Raw genomic sequence first — 20523 nt, 5'->3', positions numbered from 1 at the left:
GAAAAAAAAAAATTACGTCAGCGCATCAAATAGAGTAAGAAACTACTGCGAGGGCGTTGCTACTCAGATACGACGTAAATAGGTATGATTACTGATTTCTATCCCTGTCAATGTTAACAGCGGGCTCCTTTTCGGCCCTATACGAAATCCATTACGGTGGTATCAATGCTGTTGAATAGCCTGTCATTCAGTAAACATGATCCTGTCGATATGCTCGATGCCTCGAAATACATCTGTAGTTTCGAAAAGACCCATCTCCATTCGGCTTATGGCTCAGTTGGATGTCGGTCATTGCTGGTTGTTGGTCCCTTCGGGACAGCAAAGACTTGTATCGCTTCATTTGGTGGAAATCATACGGTAGACGAGCACCGGATGGCGCGAAGCTATATGTAGTCGAACGGTTGCTTCAGAAGGCCTTGGTGGAGGTACGCAGAGTGGTAATGCTAGAGCAACGCCGGACCGAAGGTTGGAGTTAAAGCAAAAACACCAAAAAAAAAAAACGAAGAAAACGATGAAAATGATGAAGATTACCGCTTTGCAAGCCGGCTGCCAACAACAACACCGAAAACGCTACAGAAAAGGGAGAAGGAAGAATAAAAGAAATGAAAAGAAGGAAAACACCAATGAAAATGAAAGAAAAACAAACGACCGCGTCGCATTTACTTGCTGATAATTACATTGGGTACCACGCATTATTATACTTAGGTATATCTTCTATCATGAGCTGTCATGAATCTTTAGCATGTATTACATTGTGACCCACCTATAGTTACTATATTCCTACCACTATAGGCTAAACCCGTGCAGTGCGTGACTGGGGGCTGTACTGAGCCCTTTTGCTCCCGTTTTTCTGCAATATCTTCAAAACCGCCGAACGTATCGACACAAGCATTTTCACGACAGGCTTGGGCGTCCGTATTGCGGAGCAGTTGTGGTTTCTCATGCGCAACTGCCACAGCAATGTTTGAGGCTTAAGCCCACTTGGTCCATCTCAGGCTATGCCTAATTTTTAGTCCATCACGGAATCTCAGGTACGACAGACTCCGTACTCGTCTGAAAAGACCCCGTGCGGCTTTTGGCCATCTCCTAGCTGAAGAATGCAGATGTCGCTGAAAAGTCCAGATTTCAAAACACAAAGAGAAAAATCAATACGACGAAGACTCTGTAAGTGCTCGCAGAGAGTATCTCATCACGCTACAACGATTTTCGATTTGAACGATTTTCAGGAGTTGGAAATCGGTTTGGTCGCTAGGAACAGCGGAGATCCCAAAAGTAAAAAGAAAGTAAAAGTCTAATATCTTGAAAACCAGTGAATATTTTTCGGTGAAATTTGGTAGATATTCATTTTTGATCTTTCCGAGCCAAGGGATACACTGGCGGTCGCAGCCGCTAGCAAAAGGGGGGCCAAAGTCACACTCGCGGGACATAACATTTATCCGTCACCGGGAGGGGGAGGGGGGGGGGGGTGATCGGCTGATTTTTACGTCCACGAGGCGCCGCGCAGTTGGCATTACTTACGCTACATCCATCTCATTCTTGCGTGAAATCTTTAAGCTCAATCTAAGGCAAAATCACCAGTCCCATTTCCCGTCCAACTGTGTTTCCACCGGTCAGGCCACTGCACCATGACGACGGATCGGTGTAGCATATACTGGAAGGTCGGGCACGCGGATTCATGACCTTACCACTATAAAACAATTCGGAAAAGCACAGATACCTCTTGCTTTGAACAAGCATGTGAAACCCAGGGAGCATTTTCAGACTATGATATTTACCCATATAGTTGTGTGGCGGCGGGAGAGAGTAGGTACACCGACCCCTGGAGACCCCCTTAGGTTCCGAGCTTTCAAAATTGGCATCTGAGGGCCGCGCGCGACTCCTGCGGGGCTTCGCAACGGCTCTACTCGTATTGGGGCTCACTCAACCTGCCTAGTCCTACTGCTAAAAAGACTGGCCCTGGGCCCTAAGGACTTCATCAGTATCTGCCAGCCCCAGGACCCACACCGGCTCATGGGGTCCCGACGTAGAAATATGAGGGAATCTGCGCGGGACCATCAGGACGTAAAGTAATCTCGATCAGGAGCAACGTAAGGCTGTGCCGGAGGCTGCGTGAGCCCTCTGATCTTCAGAAACCCACCCATGTATGTTTTCACGTAGAGGCCAGTTTAGGACCCTCAGAGACCAGTACACGGCCTGCAAACTGCAAAGGCCAGTAGTTTGAGACCATCAGAGACCGAGTTGGGCTCTCAGAGGCTAATGTGGGTCCTTACTCATTACAGGCCAACATGGATCCCTCAGAGGTCAGCGTGTGGCCCTAAAAGACCGACATGAGCCGTCATTGGACCCCAGAGGCCAGCAGAGGGCCCTCAAAGGCCAAGATGGGTCCTCCTCAGAGGCCAATGCAGGCCCTTAGAGGCCGGCATCGGGTCTTCAGCAGCCAGTGCGGGGCCCTCATTGGCACCTAAAGGGTCGTCTTGGGACACCAGAGACAGAAATAAGGCCACCAGAGGCCGGTGTGAGACCGTCAGACGCCGGTTGGGGCCCCTGAGACCGGTTAGGGGCCCTCATAGGCTAGATGTGGGGCCTCAGAGGTTGATCTGGGCTTTTAGCGGTCAACGTGAGCGCTTGACCGCCACTGAAGTTCCCTCAGAGGTCAGTGTAGGACGCTCGAAGACCGGTGTGGGAGCTATATTAATAGCTGGGCGTGGGTTTTTTAGCCTCGTGACGATCGAATAAGGGCCAGGGCCCCATACACCTATGGGGACCCATTGGCTGTTTAAGGGGGGCAAATGATATGATAGCCCCCTTTGTTGGCCTTGGGGGGGGCATGGCCCTGATGCCCCCTCCCGCGACCGCCACCTTGTACACATCACACATGCCTCTGAGATTACATACTAGCTCATGCAAACTCTATGCAGGCCCCGGAGGTCCCACACTAATCCTTAAGAAACAAAGCCGGCACACGGCGTTACCACCGGGCTTCTGAGGTGCACCGCACCAACCCATGAGGTCTTACTTTAGTGTCGTAGAGCCACGCTCCTTTAGCAAGGCCCACCCGCCACTGTCGAAGAGGGTCTCATGCCAGCCATTGCTGGGCCTACGAGAGCCTCAAGTAAACCCACGCTGATATTCCATATAAGATCCGGCCATACTCGTGAACCGGTGCCAGCGACGCTGACCGCCAAATTGACAGAACGCGAAACTGAGCCCACTCATGAGTGAAATTTACGTCCTTTGATGGCACAAGAAAGAAAATGAAACATACAAAAAGCTTTTTTAGGACTTTTGTTCGATCTGAAAGGTGGGGCCAAAAGATAGTATGGCCCCACCTTTCAGCACCAAAGGGGGGCCATGGCCCCCGTGCCCCCCCCCCCCCTGGGACCGCCTATGAAGGGATATCGCTTTTATGCCAATTCATAAACTTTTTTGAAGGTGGGAGGGTCCCTTTAAACCAATTTTAGCCGGTTATAATGAAGGTCAGGTCACGATCAGGCCAAAAAGGTCAAATTTTGAAGTTGAAATTTGTTTATCTTTGATGACGTCTGGTGAACTGACCTTTGACCTGATCTAAAAATTGACTACAGTACTTTCTTAGTTATTTGTGACGCCCTTCCGAACGCCGGGCACTGCGTGCTGCTACGTGGCCCAGCTGGACCGAGTTAGGCTGGGATGTTCAAACACCCCGACACTGCGGAGGTGGCCCCGAGCACCGAACCAGCGCAGGATAACCCGCGCCCCGTTGGAATCTGCCGAGCAACGCGCCCTGCTGGGGGAGTGCAATTAGCCCCCCCCCCCCCAAGATCTCGAGAACCACGCAACATAGCGACAAGTGGCAAACGGTGCTGGATAGCCCCATCAGGGAACTACCTTGTGACCCAATTTCATTGACCTAGGTCAAACCGATGACGTCACAGGTCAGGTCAAAGGTCGAGTTTTCACCGTTTACAGGCATTTCAAAAAATGCGTTGTAAAATCGAGTAAAATGCATTTCATTGAAAATCATCGATGGGGAAATGTTCGTCAAGCACATATTTTGCTATTTGAGGTCACTGATACCAGGTCAGGTCACAGAGGTCAGATCACTGAGGTTCACAATATGAAAATATCATGTGATGCGTGTTTTATGGTCCATTTGATATGCCAAATACGATTATGTGGGTCAGGCAGCCTTTGGGGTCAGTTTAGATTATGTTCTGGTGAAGGTCAGGTCAAGATCAGGTCAATTTAGGTCAAATTTCAAAGTTGATATTTTGCATAAAATGGGTATCGATTCGATGCAGCTCGTCACGAGGAGTTCAATGGCGGTCTTTGTTTTGCGTTACGTGGTCTAGAATTGCTAAAAATTGAGTTCAAAAATTTGATGTCAACTTTGAACAGTTTTTACCCTATAACTTGGCCAAAAAAGGAGGTATCGATCTAACATTCGGAATGTTTATAGAAGAGCGCAGGGACTATCACGTATATTCCGTTTTTTTCGAAATTCGTAATTTTTTGGAATTTTTTTGCGTTTTCTTAAAAAAAATCATTTTTTTTTATTTTTGGGTCGAAATCCGAAAATTTTGAAAATCCAAGATACCAGTTTTTAGCGCCGCCCATTGTCTACATGACCATGTAAAGAACTTTGAAATTGCTTGGTAACTGTAGTTTTTATGAGCGTTTCAAGATTTCATGTTTTTTGCTCATTTTTGCTCGAACATGACCTCAGTTTGACCTCAATAACTCCTGACTTAAGGTGACCTAAGACTTGAAACTTTGTGTGAAGGTGTCGAATTGATGCCCAGGAAGGTACTGAAAATTTGGCGGCGCTGCGCGCCGCCGTTTTCTTGCTATTCAGGAAAAACCACAGGGGAGGGCAAATTGCCCCCCCCCCCCAGCGGGGCGAGGGATAATAGGGGAAGGTGGGGTAAGACGGCCCAGCGGGGCAAGACGGACCACCAGCCCTCCCGGCTGAACCGCTGCTGGTATCTACTGCTTTATGCACTCACTATGTTTGTTTTCCTTCGTAACAATGGCCACCTTGAGCTCATGCTGCTAGGATGCATAGCTTTTGAGTTATTGAGAAAAATGTTGTTTTTCGTCAAACCGATCTAATATAAGAGGTCTACGGGTGATTCAATTACGGCGCCTTTCTTGCATGATTAGTTTCTATTTTGTACTTAACTGTGAAGAACAAAGTTATAAACTTAGTTATAGTCACACTTTAGGAAAGGCAAGGTTTTGCAATGTTGGGCTATTTGACATATACGTCATGATAATGACAGAATTTAGATTTGGGGCAAGACGGACCACTGTGGTCCATCTTACCCTGTGGTGGTCCATTGTACCCTGCGTATGGAAAGTTCTTTTCCAAAACATTGACACAAGTTTAAGCAAGCTAATTTTTCAGGAAGGAGTCTTTGTTGCATGTGAGCCATGCATGCAAGTGCTCAGTTAGCATGCATTCATGCCAAACGACAATCAACACACATATTCCCAGCTTTTAGCTGCACTTCCATCACACATGAGTAAAGAATAAAGGCTCATTTTGTTATTTTACCATTCTGGTTACTTTTTCTTACAAGAGTATAGAGCAGAAGTGTAACACACATGAACGGATAGCAGGCACTGCTGGGTGGTCCGTCTTACCCCACGTTTTTTCTTGTCTGAGTTTTTGACATGTCCCTCTTTAAGAGCATCCATCACCTAGATGTCTTTAATTTGAAATTTAGTCTTTACACGTATCAACAGAGGAAGGATTGAGCATTCCGAAGACTATAAATAATATGAATTAGGAGAGCAGTGTAGCAAGATATGCGGCCTCAAACCTTAGCTGGTCCGTCTTACCCCACCTTCCCCTACAATGCGCCGCCTAGCTAGTGTACAGTCTGTCTTAAAAGTACCGTGCAAAGTGACGGTAGATCCATCAAGCCTGACCGAGGAAGGGCCTGCTGTTATGTGAAAGTCACCGAACCAATTGACCTGGGGAATGGACGAGGATGTCAATTGCTTCGGTGACTCAAATTTAGCAGGCCCTTCCTCGGTCAGGCTTGATGGATCCACCGTTACTTTGCGCGGTACTTTTAAGACAGAGTTTAATGGACAATTTGATGCAGGCATTGAGCGAAACCACGGTGAATGAAAACTGGTCGCATATGGGTGCCGGTGTACAGGGACCCGCAGTTGCTTCTGTACACACTAGTATGTCAGCGTATTCTTTGCCTGTGACACCGTTGGAGGCGAATTGGGAAATGATTGTGTGCTTATTAAAACCACCATCTGAAGGGCTTTAAACTGATGTGCTGCTCTCCTAATTCAGTGAACTTTTTATGGCTATATCAGCAAAACATTGTTTTCAGCGCTTTTTCCTGCCCCATTCCTTCTGAAACCTGGAACCGCTTATTCCATTCACTCCTGCCATCTGACGATGGTCGTGCTGACTACTAGTTCCGGCGCTAGTTACTGCTCCAGTTTTGCACCCGACACAAACTCAGGCGGCACCGGGCCGTGGCTCGACCATGGGGAGGGTCGGACCGAGCCGACTGCCTGGGGCGCGGTTAGATCGGACGCCCTGCTGGGGAAGGGGACAGGAGTGAGGGGGAGTGGAGGAGGTGGTCACGTGGTCCGTCCAAGCTCGCAGACGACCTGACGTGTCCTGCGCCCAGCCATGTTCCGTGATCCAAAATGGCACGAGAGCTGTGGAATGTCTGGAGGAGACGCTTCGAAAGCGAACTTCAGCAGCACTAATTTACCATATTCTGTGGAGATAAATTAATATTATCTTAATGCAGAAAAAAATTGTATGCCCAATTGCCCAAGCTGTATAAGCTGTATCTTTTTAAAAGTTGTAAATAGAATTATTTTAGGGACTTATAGGTTTCGTATACACAGTGAATTGTGTTACAATAAGCCGTTTCGCTGTTATGGTTACTAACTGAAGAGTTATCCTTTTTTCTCACAGGGAATGACAATACAATAACAATATAACAATACGAATAAAACCAGACGTTTCGCACAAAAAAGTGCCTCCGTCAGTGGCAAGAAATGAGTAATTAGGCATACATGTTTTCTTTCGATAACATCGATGAAGTAGTTATCTTTATTTTTTTAAAGATATATTTTCAGCAGTTTTTTAAGCACATCATGGAAGCTTATAAACATTTGTGTATTTTATCGGCAACCCGGCTGGCCAGACCGAGACGGTGCCGCATTTAGTTCTCATCGATGTTAAACCTATACACTTATTTTTCTCCACTGACGAAGGCACGTTGTTGCCGAAACGTTTGGTTTTATTCGCATTGTTTTTTATATTGTCATTGTCCGTGAGAAAAACGTACTCATATGGACTGGTCTCAGTTCATATAGAAATTGTTGCACATTCATCAACACAGATAAAATGAATATTAGCCCTCACCACACGTATAAGAAGAGGTAAGTAGACCGCGCCCGCTGTTTTACACCAATAAATCGCGGCAAAGCGAAGGATTGCGACGAGTCTTTGGTGCCCTGGAGTTAATCAATTTTACAACTTCCCGGAAAATTAAATAGCCCTTATCATTTTTGCATCTTGTCTGAGAATTTTAAATCCCTGAACCAAATTACCTTTAACCCTCGCCCGCACATGGGGGGTGGTTGCCACCCCCCCCCCCCAGGTAGTCTTTCTGCTCTGCACTCAACATTTTTAGCGCTAGAACGCTGATTTTTCGTATAGCTGCTCCTCTATCCTTTTTTGATGTCCACTGAAAATTTCAAGTTTCTGTGATTTTTGGTTTCGGAGATATGACCTTGTTTTTCAGGTCATGTCATGACCCAAATGGCCAATTCTCAACATCTTGCGTTTGCCATGGGTCTTGCGAGCTTTTGACACCCTGATTTCGGCCTTTTTTGCCAGTATTACCTCCCACCTATCATGGAACATGTTGTTCGACGATGTACAGGGGTCAAGGTCAGGGTCAAGGTCAACCTAGGTCATCTAAGATAATTGCGTTTTAGGCAAGCTGAATTTACTTTTTTTTGAATTTTTTTGACTGCATTTTTGGTAAAAGCTTCTCAGAGCATGATTTCATGTAATATGGACCCAAAAACAATCGGTGCACACATCAGTATACACACAGACACACACAGACATACAAACACATATAATTGACCTTGACCTAACTTGACCTGAAATGACCTCAGCCGCAAAATTCTGGTCGGGTAGTGTGACAAAGAGGTTCTAGCTGGCCTGGCACCAGAAAACAGCATCGTCATCGGTATTTGATAAGCAGCGCACTTGATATCCAACGGTGACCCAAAACAGCAACATTTTTTAGTTTGACCTGACCTGGAAGGTCAATGACTGACCTGAGAAGGTAAAACTGGGTATCATTGGATTTGTCTCTTCCCAAAGAATCTTTTTGGTCTTTACCGCTAAGCTCTATCTCCAAAAGGAACGAAATGGCGCGGGGGGGGGGTGGCAACCACCCCCCCATGTGCGTTCTAGGATGGGAAAATGGCATGTGCGGGCGAGGGTTAACCTGTGATTATTTTTCTCAAGATCATGTCAGGCCAGAATAGCAATTGAAAGTCAGCGCACATCTTCTGTGTGTTTCCATAGTCTTTTCACGTGATTAGGGACGTGACAACATGTGAAATATAATATCTAATGTTTGTCTCATTAATTGTTGTGGGTGCCAAGGTCACGTGAAACTCAGGTTAAGGTCATTTACTTGAAATGATCTCGGTTAACTTCCTTAAATTTACACCTTTTTACTGTGGTTTTTAGGAAGTGTTGGTTTGAAATTTAGCACCCATTTTAGCATTTGAAAACTAGGCATACTTAAGTATCAGTTATAGTGCCTATGCAATATGTTGCAAGGCTGTAAGTGCTGGTTAACATTCGATATAGCCGGCAGAACGAATAATGGGTGATCTGGCGTGACCCGTCCTACCCCAAATGCTTTGATACATCATCTTTGATCAATGCAAGTGCAAATTCGGAGTCAGAAGCAAGCCAAGTCCCAGCAAACTTCACTTGTAGAAATCCTAGCAGGACCCAATGTTCCGTGCTTTTGGGTTATTAACCTGATCTGGGAGGTCAACCAGTGACCTAGGATCTCAGCATTGACCAGGACATAAAAATAATTGGCTTTTTCTCGTCAGCGATGACCAGAACCCTCAAATCATCGGATTTCTCTCGTCACGAGCAGCACGCTCTTTTTTATTTTTCAGCGAAGCTCTGGCTCTTTTTATCAAGGGCCGAATGGCTGAGGGTTTCTACGCCCCTCCGCTACATGTAAGACGCTGAAAAGAAATGCCTAAATAGGTGAGGGTTAAATATCGATTGCTTTTTAAGTGCCGAAGCCCGAAACACTTTAATTTACTTCTATAGCAGTTTTTAAGACCAACGAGCTCGAATAATATAACTTTTTGAACAATGTAAGCAACACATAAAATGAATCGTGAGAGAAGCGGCACAAGATTAATTGAACTATGAGACACTTAATCAAAAACGGCATAGATTAGAAACTGCACCTAACTTGCACTGGTTTTTAAACCTTTTCGTTGCAGACTTGTAGATTAAATTTTAGGATTGATTTCAGCTGATGCTCAAATGGAGCTATTCATTCGTTCATTCATGCGACCATCCAATTCCATTCATAAAAGAAGCCAGTGACAAAATTGTTCATTTTAGATAAGTGTGAAATACAAACTCAATAAAAGTTTAATGATACGGCAAATTTGACAGCTTTTATAATGAACAGACAAATAACTCTAACGAATCAAGGTTGCGAGCCCCAAATAGGGGAAAGTGAGGTATAGATGAGCCAAGGGGCAAGTTTAGCCACCCCATGTTTCTCAGCTCCTATGGCGCTGATTGACTCGAGCTTCCATGTGCCGTTCGCTTACGATGCTGTAGTCTTTCACGTGAGACGGCAACGTTCTCACGCTCAGCACCCGGTAACATGTGGTATCGCCCCTGATAACTAAGACATGTTTTGCCTTTAAAATGAGATGGTTGTTATCTGCGGTGCATGGTTATTTTCCTTAGCGGGTGTCATTAATCGAAAATGGCCACGGGTCGGGCAAGATGGGCCATTTTCACCTGGGGGAAGATGAGCCGGATAAGCCATTGTTGTCTCCGCTGTCGAAAACCAAACTGAGCTGCGCTTGTATCTGCTGAATAAAAATGGTAGGAAATTGTTTTTCTTTGTTGATTACACAAGTTGTAAGTGATTTGCAGATTATCTGAAGGATAAAATGATTTCTTTCGTGATAGAAAATTGACGAGTTATTGGAAGGCTTAAAACAGTCACTTTTTGATGGAGGAAAAAAACTTTGCCATAAGTATGTATGCCATGGAGTAAATAAAAGAGCCCACTCTTCGCCGCGCCCGGGAAAAGAAGAGGTTCGCTTTTTCCATCCATGCTCAACTTTCCCCACGACGTGTCTCAACTTACCCCGCCCATGGAGTAAGATGAGCAACGTGCAAGATGATTTTTGACGTAGCCTTTCAGTACAAAAATAAGCGGTATGAAACATTTCTGGCCACCATTACCTACATGCGCAATGACCACTCTGTCCGTCCAACTCGTAAACGCATAAAAATGATCTGTAAGTTAGCCTGTAGCTTACGAAAAACAAAAGCGGCTCAACTTACCTCATTCTTCCCAACGTTACACAATTGAGGGCATTTTTTTAGGCCATCACAGTATTTGTCAACAATGGTTGTTTGGGGGGCTGGAGAGGGTGGTTACTGGCTCATAAACTGTCCCCCCCAAATAAAAGAAAACGAAACCGATCATCCGCGAAAAGAACTATTGAGCTCGAACCAAGGTGACGACGAATCGATTTATAGGTATGCAGGATGACTAACGATGCCACTTTTTGACTTCTTGTGTCAAATAAATTCCATCATCTGGATAGCACGTCAACATTCTATTTGACATTTTACAACAAACGTATACTATTTGGCGCGACTAGCCTCATAAACGTTCTGAAACTAAAACCGTTTCTTCACAATTAACTTGGACCACGTCATCTCAGCTTATGCACGACAAAAATAGAATAATGCTTCAGGATCACTGGCCTGAATTCGAATGCTTAAAGTTTACTCAAAACCGGTGTGGCTGAGCCTGATGCACTCTTCGCTACATCTCGTGACGGCCACCATTGTGTTTCATTTTTCGGTAAGCTATAAGTTAATAAGGAAAGGATTGGTGAGTGGGTTGAAAATAGCCCCCCTCCACCCCCCCTCCTTCTTCTGGAAACATAAGTAATCGAAAGATCTGGCGATGGTTTATCCACCTCCTCTGCCGCCGCGCTGCGAGGCCTCGATTCGTTCGGTATGTGGCTTCCTGAGCGGTCCTTCCCGGAGGCAAGGTGAAAGGTCATGGCCTGTATCAGAAATTTATACGTTGCTGAATATGTTTTATAGTTCTTCCAAGGCTTTGCACACCGTTTTATTATATCGGATAAACATTGCACTTTCTTGTCAATCAATACATTTAAAGAAAACTTGATCATAATCTTATACTGCGGCAATTATAGTTCTGCTTACGGTTGCCTCTTTATGATACGGGCCACCACCACCTCCACTGCGCTGGAGCTCAGGCGTTCTACCCCTCCCCGCTACGGACCGGCCCTCGGGCTATGTGTGTTAGTACTGAGCGCAAACCTGTAGTAGTCACGTGACTTTCATTCACGTAGCGGGAATGGAAGCTATAGGCGATACCAAGGACGGGCTCTGGGGAGGCAACCGGCGCGGAAAAATAGCACGATTGTAGTTCTGGAAGAATATCTGTTGCGGTAAGAGGAATTATACAAAACATACGTGCTAGGAGCAAACATGTGTTATTCCTCCATACTTTGCGCTACATTTCCTTTCTCCAATGGCCAGCACTTACCAAATAATAGCGCAATTCTAAATTGGTAATATATGTGTACAGTAGCAACTGCGGGTCCCTGTACCACAAGTGATTACAATTTTTAACTACATGATGCTGCACACAAAAGCTGTACCTACACAATACACCATAGATGTTTTCAATGTAATGATTGTTTTAAAGAAATCGAAATAGAAAAGAAATCGAAATAAAAATTAATGGGTTAGCATCAATGCACCAGGCTTCAATGGTGGTGTGTTATGGGGCAGACAAATCTGGTCCTAATTTTTCTCGCTCGTAGCGCTATTGGTTTGGCTTGCGGAGGGGGCGGCCGTCTTGCCTATCCTGGCCGTCTTCCTACCCTGCCGTCTTACCCCACTTTTCTACACGTTTTATTTGGATGGGGCCAACTCAGGGTTTACCACAGTTTTGCCCACTTGTCGCTATATACATATAGGGTGCGTCAAAATTTTTGATACCTTTCGTCTATCCAATTTAACTTGGAATAACTATTCGCAATATGCTCCAAAGTATCGCGTTGCTGAGAACGTCCTTGCATTCCTGCATCCTTCCCCAAGGCGGAGATTAACTGAACAGCTGATCTTGCCCCCCCCCCCCCCGGAGGGTGGGGGCTGACAAGCCTGGGTCATCGTTTACCCAGGGATAGACGCATGAATCATGGCCTAGACATTAGGGGCAAACTGTTCAGTCAAACGTTTAGAGGTGCGTAGTCGCGCTATTGGTATGCCCGAAGGTGGCACCTCACAGAAGGATGGTGCTCGATACTTTTGAGTCCCAGTTCTCGCCTTAACCCGCGCCCCACTGGGGGGGGCTATTTATAGCCCCCTCCCGTTTTTCTGCAATAACTTCCAAACCGCGTGACGTATCGACGCCAAACTTTCAGTACCTTAGGCTGCATCAATTTGACACCTTGTGTCAAAATTTGAACTTCGTACCTACTATAGGTCGGCCGGAAATGACGTCAGAGTGACGTCATGTTCGGCCGATTTCGACGCAAAAAATTGAACCACGGCAATCGCTCCCAAGAGCTCAGTTTTTAGGCTAGATCCAATTTCTTTGCATGAGAGGACTCAGAACAGACTGCGCTATCAAACTGCTATCTCGGATTTTCGAAATTTTGAAAATTTTGAAAATTTGATATAATAATATCCAAAATTTATATTTTTGCATTTTTTCAAAAAGTTTTTGACTTTTCGAAAAAAACCGGAATATATGTGATATAACGCATTATTATGACTAACTCTAGCAAGTTTTAGCTAAATATCTTCAAAAATGGCCAAGTTTTACGCATTATTGCAAAAAGTTCACAATTATTAATTTTTCAAATCAATTTTTCAGCACGTATTTGACATTGTACGCCAATATAAATAGCACCATCGTGTTCCTGAGCTCAAACTGCATCTAATAGACACCTTTTTTATTGAAAAATTTTAACTTCAAAACTTGACCTTTTTTGACCTGAAAGTGACCTAACATAAGCTAAATTCGACTCAAAATGACCTCGAATGACACAGACGACATCAAATTCGAAATCTCTGACCTAAATGGACCATAAAACATGTGTCACGTGACCGACGCATGATATAATATTTTCGTGACCTGTGATGACCTGACCTTGACCTGAAAATCAAAGTACAAGTTTGGTACAACTAGAGCATCTGTTCCCGAGTGTGTGATCCAAAAATGAGACTGATCTGACTTGTAAGACGGCGGCCAGAGCCCAAAACGTGAATAAGCCAAAATGCTAATAATTTTTACTTTGACCTGACCTGTGACGTCATCGGTGACCTCGAGGTCAATGAAATTAGGTTTCGCTCGACAGTTTTTCCGGGACTATCAGACGCCGTTTGAATTTTGACGATCGGCCCAGTAGTTTCGGAGTTAGGAGGGGGGCTATAAATAGCCCCCCCCCCCCCCAGTAGGGCGTGTTATACGCAGACCCCAGTGGGGCGCGGGTTAAGTGCTGGTGGAAGAAGTTAAAGAAGAGGGGGAACGTCATATGTAGACCCCGATCAGGGCGGCCCTTCTGCATTTCAACCGTCGCCAAGATCGTCATGGAGAAAGCACCTGGCAATTCCGATCACTCTGCGAAAAGCCTGGCTCAAAAGGCCAACTCAAAAGGATCGTCCGGTGTATGGGACGATTGTCCGCCGATACTGGATAGACAAATTTGTACTGAAGGGCCATAAGGCTCACGTAGGGCCAAACGGAAAATCAGTGATTCTAGAGCCTTAAATTTTGCAAGAAAGGCAAGAATAGGATAGTGGAAGAGTGGAATTAAGTAAAACTTGTCATGCTTTGCGACGAGTCTACATTTTACCAGTTTTAGCAACCAAATCACTGGAGAAAGCAAGTATGGTTTGAAAACATGGCAAAGGTCCCGAAAGACTCCAACGTGAAATTATGGCTTCATCTGATGGCATAGCGCAGGATGTCCTATTAGGGCCTGGACTAGCTGGACGTGATTCCGCTGAAAATGGTGGTCGATGATGACTACTGTACGAGTATTAGAGGATATCTTGAAGACAGCCTGCCTCCCTGCCGCCAACAGGACAGCCACCGTGGTCTCCGTTCTTCAATGGTGCATAGTGCCACACAGGTCGGACAGCATTTTCATGGGAGACAATGCTCCTGCCATCGCTCTGCCAGAACTCTGAGGTGGTGCTAGGAGCATCTTTCCAATATCTGGGCGAATGACACAATGCTAAGGAATAACCCTGACCTAAATCCAATCGAGTTGCTCTGGGGATTAGTACAGCAGGGGCTTGTCCAGATATAACCTCCCAGCGACCCAGGACAGCTCGAAAAGGCGGTCAAGAGGACGTGAGGAAACATCATCCCTTCGACTCTGCAGAAGCCTAAGGCCAGCACACCTGTTCTTGTCACTGTGTCCAGCTTCATGGGAAATGTATTTACCGGTAAATCGAATCTGTTGCATTATTTTTACTGAAGGGTGGAAGCGATTCGTAAGGCATCAAAACTTTTGACGCACCCTATATGTTTGAGGATAGGTATATATGTATAGTTACGAGTGTTATGGTGTTGTAGGACGAACCACAATATTTACTCTTTCTATAACTCAATAAGTGGTGAATAAACGAACATAACGAGTTTGGTGTCTGCTTCCTGACACGGCATCCTTCCTACGGAATGTTTATGACCGTTTTTGCGGCGTTAGTCGAACTTTGTTGAGGCAAGTTTTATATCGGCGCAACACTGCAACACATCTGTGAGCGACGACTATACCGATAATGACTCCACGCGTAATGTCTGGTCGCGGCGCCACCGACCTGGCCTTGGTGATGTTTCATGGCCCCGCGCTATGCGTAGCGGTAGGGTTTCCATAGAATCATCAACAAACTCGGACGCTCGCAACGCTGAAAGGCCGCGGCGAATTCGTCGCAAACACCGCACCAATACTGTAGCGAGCGTATAAGCGCACTGCATTATATGTAGCGGCGTGCCAAGAAACACCGCCCTGACCGGCCAGTCACGTGACCAGCTAATCACATCACGTGATTAGCAGGCGTGGAGAGCGTGAACTTTGGCCGACCGCTGCGATGGCTCCTCGCCGGTCAGCAGTTTCTTGCAACCGCACAGCCTCTCTTGACAGTGTCTGGCGGACGTATGGGACCTGTCACCTGACAGTGTGGGTGCACGGAGGGACCTGTTACCTGACAGTGTGGGTGCACGGAGGGACCTGTTACCTGACAGTGTGGGTGCACGGAGGGACCTGTCACCTGAGAGTGCTGGTGCACGGAGGGATTTGTCACCTGACAGCGTCAGATGTACGGAGACAGGTCTCTGTACTTCTGACGCTGTCAGGACACTGACAGGTCTGTCAGTGTCGGATGCATGGAGGTGACTTGTCACCTGACAGTGGCGGGTGCATGGAGGGCACCTGTCACCTCCGCTCGTCCCCTGTGCACCTGTCCCAGCTCTATGGTCCCAGCTGCGGCTGAGCGAAAAGTTTACGACTGACTAAAAGCACTGACCGATGAAATGTCTTGAGTGCCGCTGCAGCCAGCGTGAGGGGGAGAGGGGAGGGGCCGAGGAGGAACGAAGGGAAGGGGTGGCCACCCCAGGCGTTTTTATCGCGATCGCTCAGAATAGGCATTTGAACGTTGAACGTTGATTTAAGCCAAATCTTGTGACATCGGCCTCATTTTAACCCTCGCCCGATCTCCAACTATCTCAAGCACACAGAATCGTTATTTGATGCACTCCTTGCAAGGTTAGATGCGTCACTTTTGCAATGTTGACCTTGCGTGACGTTATTTATGACGTCATCAAGGTCATATTAGTTTTTCGTCAATAACCCTTGATCAAATAGAGCTAGCGAGTCGGGAAAGCCACCAATGGACTCAGGAAGGCCTGCCGAATCGAATGATATGCGACATGACCTCTTTCGACCAACTTCGTGACCTGGGGGTGCTGACTGCTGACCTGACCTTGACCTGAGAGTGAGGTCAAAACCCTAAGTTGACCTGACCCAAACAAAAAGTATATCATTCGACGCGCCTGAGCGAGGCGAACACGATGCTGCCAAAATCGGCGCGCTGCGGCCGTTTTTTTTTTTTGCGAAGTTATTCACCAAAAACTGAACCGTACCTTGGGGCACTTGACCTGACCTCAGAGGTCACCGGTTGACCTAGGACCTTAAAATCGGGTACCAATCTCTGCGTCTCGTAACGGCGCACACGCTCGTTTTTTCCGCGACGCGCTAGCTCCACCAGGGGCGAAACGGCGAGGGGGGTCGTACCCTCCCCCCCCCCTCGGCCGGCGCGTATGTAGAAAACCAATAGGTCCGGCGAGGGTTAAGGCATTTCTCGATGTTGCGAGTGCCGAAACCGGTGATAGTGAGCAAGGGACCCCAATTTGGCTATCTAAACTCAAAACTAATGTTAAGGTAGGATGGTCACTTTAAGGGCATAGCTAAAGCTAAGCAAGAACTTGTGGCAGCACCCCGGGCCCAATACACAACCACTTCTCCCCTGTCCGGTTCACCGTTATGAAACTAGTGTGGAAGTCTGACATATATCAGTAAATGACAGCATTTTTCTCCGGGTTCCAGCGTCCATTATATTTTTACAATAATTAGATGGTTGTTTTATTTAATTACATCTGGCTGGTGAGCCGGTCGTCTCCCGCTGATTGCCACTCCCGCCTACCGTCGACTGTGTCACAGGTGGGTGCCGGGCGCCATGGACGACCCGGACCTCTACGACGACATCCTGGGCGGCACGCTGTCGACGGAGCGGCCGCGCTGTGTGGAGGTGCTGCTCGAGGTGGGCGTGCACCGGCGCGTGCTGCGTTTGCCCGAGAACACCAGCTCACCGCTGAGCGCCGTGCGCACGGCGGCCGCCCGCCTGCTCGGCTCCGACGCCGGCCTGCGGGACTCCCTCGGCTCCGAGCACCTGGTGTTCCAGCGGCGCAGCCTCAAGTTCGACACCTGGGTGGACATGGTGGCAGTCGGCGAGCGGCCGGTCGCGGACGGCGAGCGGCTGCGCGCGCTGACCAAGAAGGTTCTGGAGGCCGGCGAGGTGATGAGCAGTGACGGGGAGACGGTGCGGGACGCCAGTGACGCCGACCGGGGCCGGAGTGGGGACAGAAAACGGCGCCACAAGAAGCGGCGCCACGGGTCGCGCAGCCGGCGGCGGCGGCGGCGGCGGCACCACCGCAGCAGCAGCAGCGACTCCCGGTCACCCAGCGGCGACAGCGGCCGGGAGGGACGCCGCTCGAGCGGGAGCAGCCGCCGTCGGGAGCGGCGCCGACACTCGGGTCGCCACCGGCACCGGCGGAGCAGGAGCGTGTCTAGCGAGTCGGGCTCCGACCGCAGCCGCAGCAGTCGCCGCTCCAGCAGCGTCAGCAGCCGCGGCAAAAGCAGCAGTCGGAGGAACAGCAGCACCTCCAAGCGCCGCGGGCCGCCCTCTCCTCCAGTGAGCAGCGTCAAGCCGCGCGTCCCCCCTCCGCTGAAGGTGTCGGAGCAGGCGTGGCAGCACATGGACCCCGAGTTTGCCAAGCAGCTGCGCGAGTACGAGCTGGACCAGGCGCGCCGCCAGGACAACGAGGAGCTCCGCAGACACCTCTCCGAGCTGGTGGAGATCTCGGATGGCGATCTCTCCGTTTCGGACGACGAGCCGCCGCCGGCCTCGGGCGCCTCTGTGGTGGTCAGCGAGCTGGGGCAGCGGGTGCTCGACCGGCTGAAGAAACTCAGGGAGGAGTTCGGTGGAGGGGACCAGGCGCAGTCCTCCGCCGACAAGGAATCAGACGAGGCGCCGGAGGAAAAACCTGAGCCAACGCTATCTAAAGGTACGCAAACACGACACAATTATAATCGATTCTTTTATTCAGGAGCTACGGCGTTGCTCCTCCAAACCACACAGTACCTTTGGTAAATGTTGTTGTAAGCTAGGGTCATTTGTCGCTTCTTGCCACGCTGCTCAGTTTTCGAGAGTTGGGGAAGCTATCCGCTTTGTTTTATTTAATTTTTGCATGATGAACAAAACCAGTACACTGAATGCTGATCACGCTAGTACCCAGATCCGGTTCGAGCGCGTCCGTAAGTGTCCTTTCCACTGGGGACCGGGCTATTCTCAGTGTGAGTTGTGACGCCATCCCCGTCGACAGGGGGTCCGCTATACGCCTCCTTCTTAAACCTGGAAAGCAAGCACCCGCCGATGGCCCTGAACGAGTACTGCACCGCTCGCGAGTGGGAAGCGCCCGTCTTCCACCTTACGGAGAAGCCGAGCAACAGCAAGAAACAGAAGATGTTCACGGCGGCGGTGAGTGGCGCCGAGATAAGGCTATGGTTGGAGTGGTGGTGCGTTTGTTTATTGTGGAAGCCCCATGGTAGCTCACGAGCCTCAATAGCTCAGAGCCTTAGAGGGCCCGTCCTCTGTCCTGCTGTTGGCGTGTCCTCAGTGTCTGTCCTCAGTGTCTGTCCTCAATATCTGTCCTCTATGAAAGTCTTCTTTGCCTGTCCTCTTTGACTGTCTTCTGTGTCTGTTCTCGATGTCTGTTCTCCATGTATGTCCTCTTCGTCTATTCGCTATGTGCCCTCTGTTCCCTGTCTACCTGGTCTAGTGTATCTGCCTGCCATGCTGGTTTTCTGCGCTGCCGCTGATATGTCTCAGTGGGTCCTTCCACCTTTCCGCTCACCAAGGGCCACTTGATGCTTCAGGTGCGTGTCAACAAGAGGATGTACACGGTGCCCTTTCCTGTGGTGAGCAAGAAGGAAGGGAAGCGGCACGCCGCTCAGTACTGCCTGCAGAAGCTGGGTGTGCTGAAGGGTGGCGAAGTGTACAAGAGGATGGAGGGTGAACAGGATGTGATCTAGGGTGGTTTCACAGGATCGATGTGCGCCATCTGAGGTGGCGCCGTTGACGCTGGCCGTTATTTCTGTGACAGCTGTACCAACGTCCTGTGCTGACGCTCGTTAGGCGGGTATATCAGCGACCGCGGCGTGTGTCAGCGATGTATAACATGGTGTGTGCTTCACGTGTGTTAGGGTCTCGGTAATGACTGTTGACGATTCCAATGTCCAACCAGGCGAGTGTGGTGCGGTTGTCGTCTAGATTGGCGCGGCGCGGACGTTGCGGGCCTGGTGTTATTGTCGGTGTGTTTGCCGTCTCCGACGAATTATTTGTGTTTGGTTAGGAGTGTGTTAGGATGTATGGAATATCGTCTAGTGAGACCTTTGGTGGAACGTTGCGCGAAGCAAATCCAGCCCTTTACAACTTTTGCTTGGTGACTATGTTTCTTTAGCGGAATAAAGTGAGTCGTTTTGACTCGATTTTTGCTAATGAGCAGGTGGGAGTGTGGACATTGACTTCACTCGTGCAAATGTCATCCAGGATTTGAATGACTCGGCAGACGTTTCGGCCCGTGATTCGGCGAGGAAAATATTTTGGCCCCACTTCACTTTATTGCGTGTATAGCGAAGTCCGTGGTGCTTGGCGCCGCGAAATGATCCACATCTTACCTACAGGCTACAACACGTCAAATAGGTATGCATCCTCTTTTACACTAATTATCCAATGTTAAACTATAATTTAGCTTTCAGAAGCTTCTTACTCCAAAATGTCTATACCTAATGCCTATGATAAATTGCGATTTACTTAAAGGGACCCTCCCACCTTAACATTAGATTTGAGTTGAGATAGCCAAAATGGGGTCCCTGGCTCACAATTACCGGTTTCGGCACTCACAACATCGAGAAATGCCTTAAATCGGAAATATTGAATTTCAAAATTGCAGCATTTTGATTCAGAGGGGCTAATGCATAGGAATACCCCTCTGAATGTGTGACGTCATCGCAGATATCTAATGATTTTTAAATGTTTGACTAAAACGTTTTGTAGCACGCGGTGGTATATGCTGTTTTGCGCGCAACAAATGCCGCACTTTCAAATAAGGTCGCTAGGAACAGCGGAGATCCCAAAAAGTAAACAAAAGTAAAAGTCTAATATCTTGAAAACCGGTGAATATTTTTCGATGAAATTTGGTAGATATTCGGTTTTGCTCTTTCTGAACCGAGCGACATCACTTTCATGCCAATTCATTAACTTTTTTGAAGGTGGGAGGGTCCCTTTAACGACCTTGCCAAAACCACACGTATTTTCAAATCACGACATCTCTATTTTGTACCCTTTGGCAATGA

The 20523-nt window shown here is 47.9% G+C and overlaps 1 protein-coding gene across 1 annotated transcript in view; it reads left to right on the top strand.

Moving 5' to 3' along the window:
* The window catches only part of LOC122366281 (protein SON-like), a 41763-nt gene extending 22112 nt beyond the window's left edge, over window positions 1–19651 (top strand). Inside the window, exons 2-4 of the mRNA XM_043338351.1 lie at window positions 17050–18173; window positions 18492–18646; window positions 19045–19651. Coding sequence (XP_043194286.1) covers window positions 17066–18173; window positions 18492–18646; window positions 19045–19200 — 1419 coding nt within the window. The 5' untranslated portion in view covers window positions 17050–17065 and the 3' untranslated portion in view covers window positions 19201–19651. The remainder of the gene's footprint in view (window positions 1–17049; window positions 18174–18491; window positions 18647–19044) is intronic.
* The last annotated feature ends 872 nt before the right edge of the window (window positions 19652–20523 follow it).

This window comes from Amphibalanus amphitrite, unplaced genomic scaffold (assembly GCF_019059575.1).
Source record: "Amphibalanus amphitrite isolate SeventyFive unplaced genomic scaffold, NRLGWU_Aamphi_draft 000029F_arrow, whole genome shotgun sequence".
NCBI classification, from domain to species: domain Eukaryota; kingdom Metazoa; phylum Arthropoda; class Thecostraca; order Balanomorpha; family Balanidae; genus Amphibalanus; species Amphibalanus amphitrite.
Note: the sequence above shows the minus strand (reverse complement) of the source record. Positions and strands in the feature narration are given on the sequence as shown.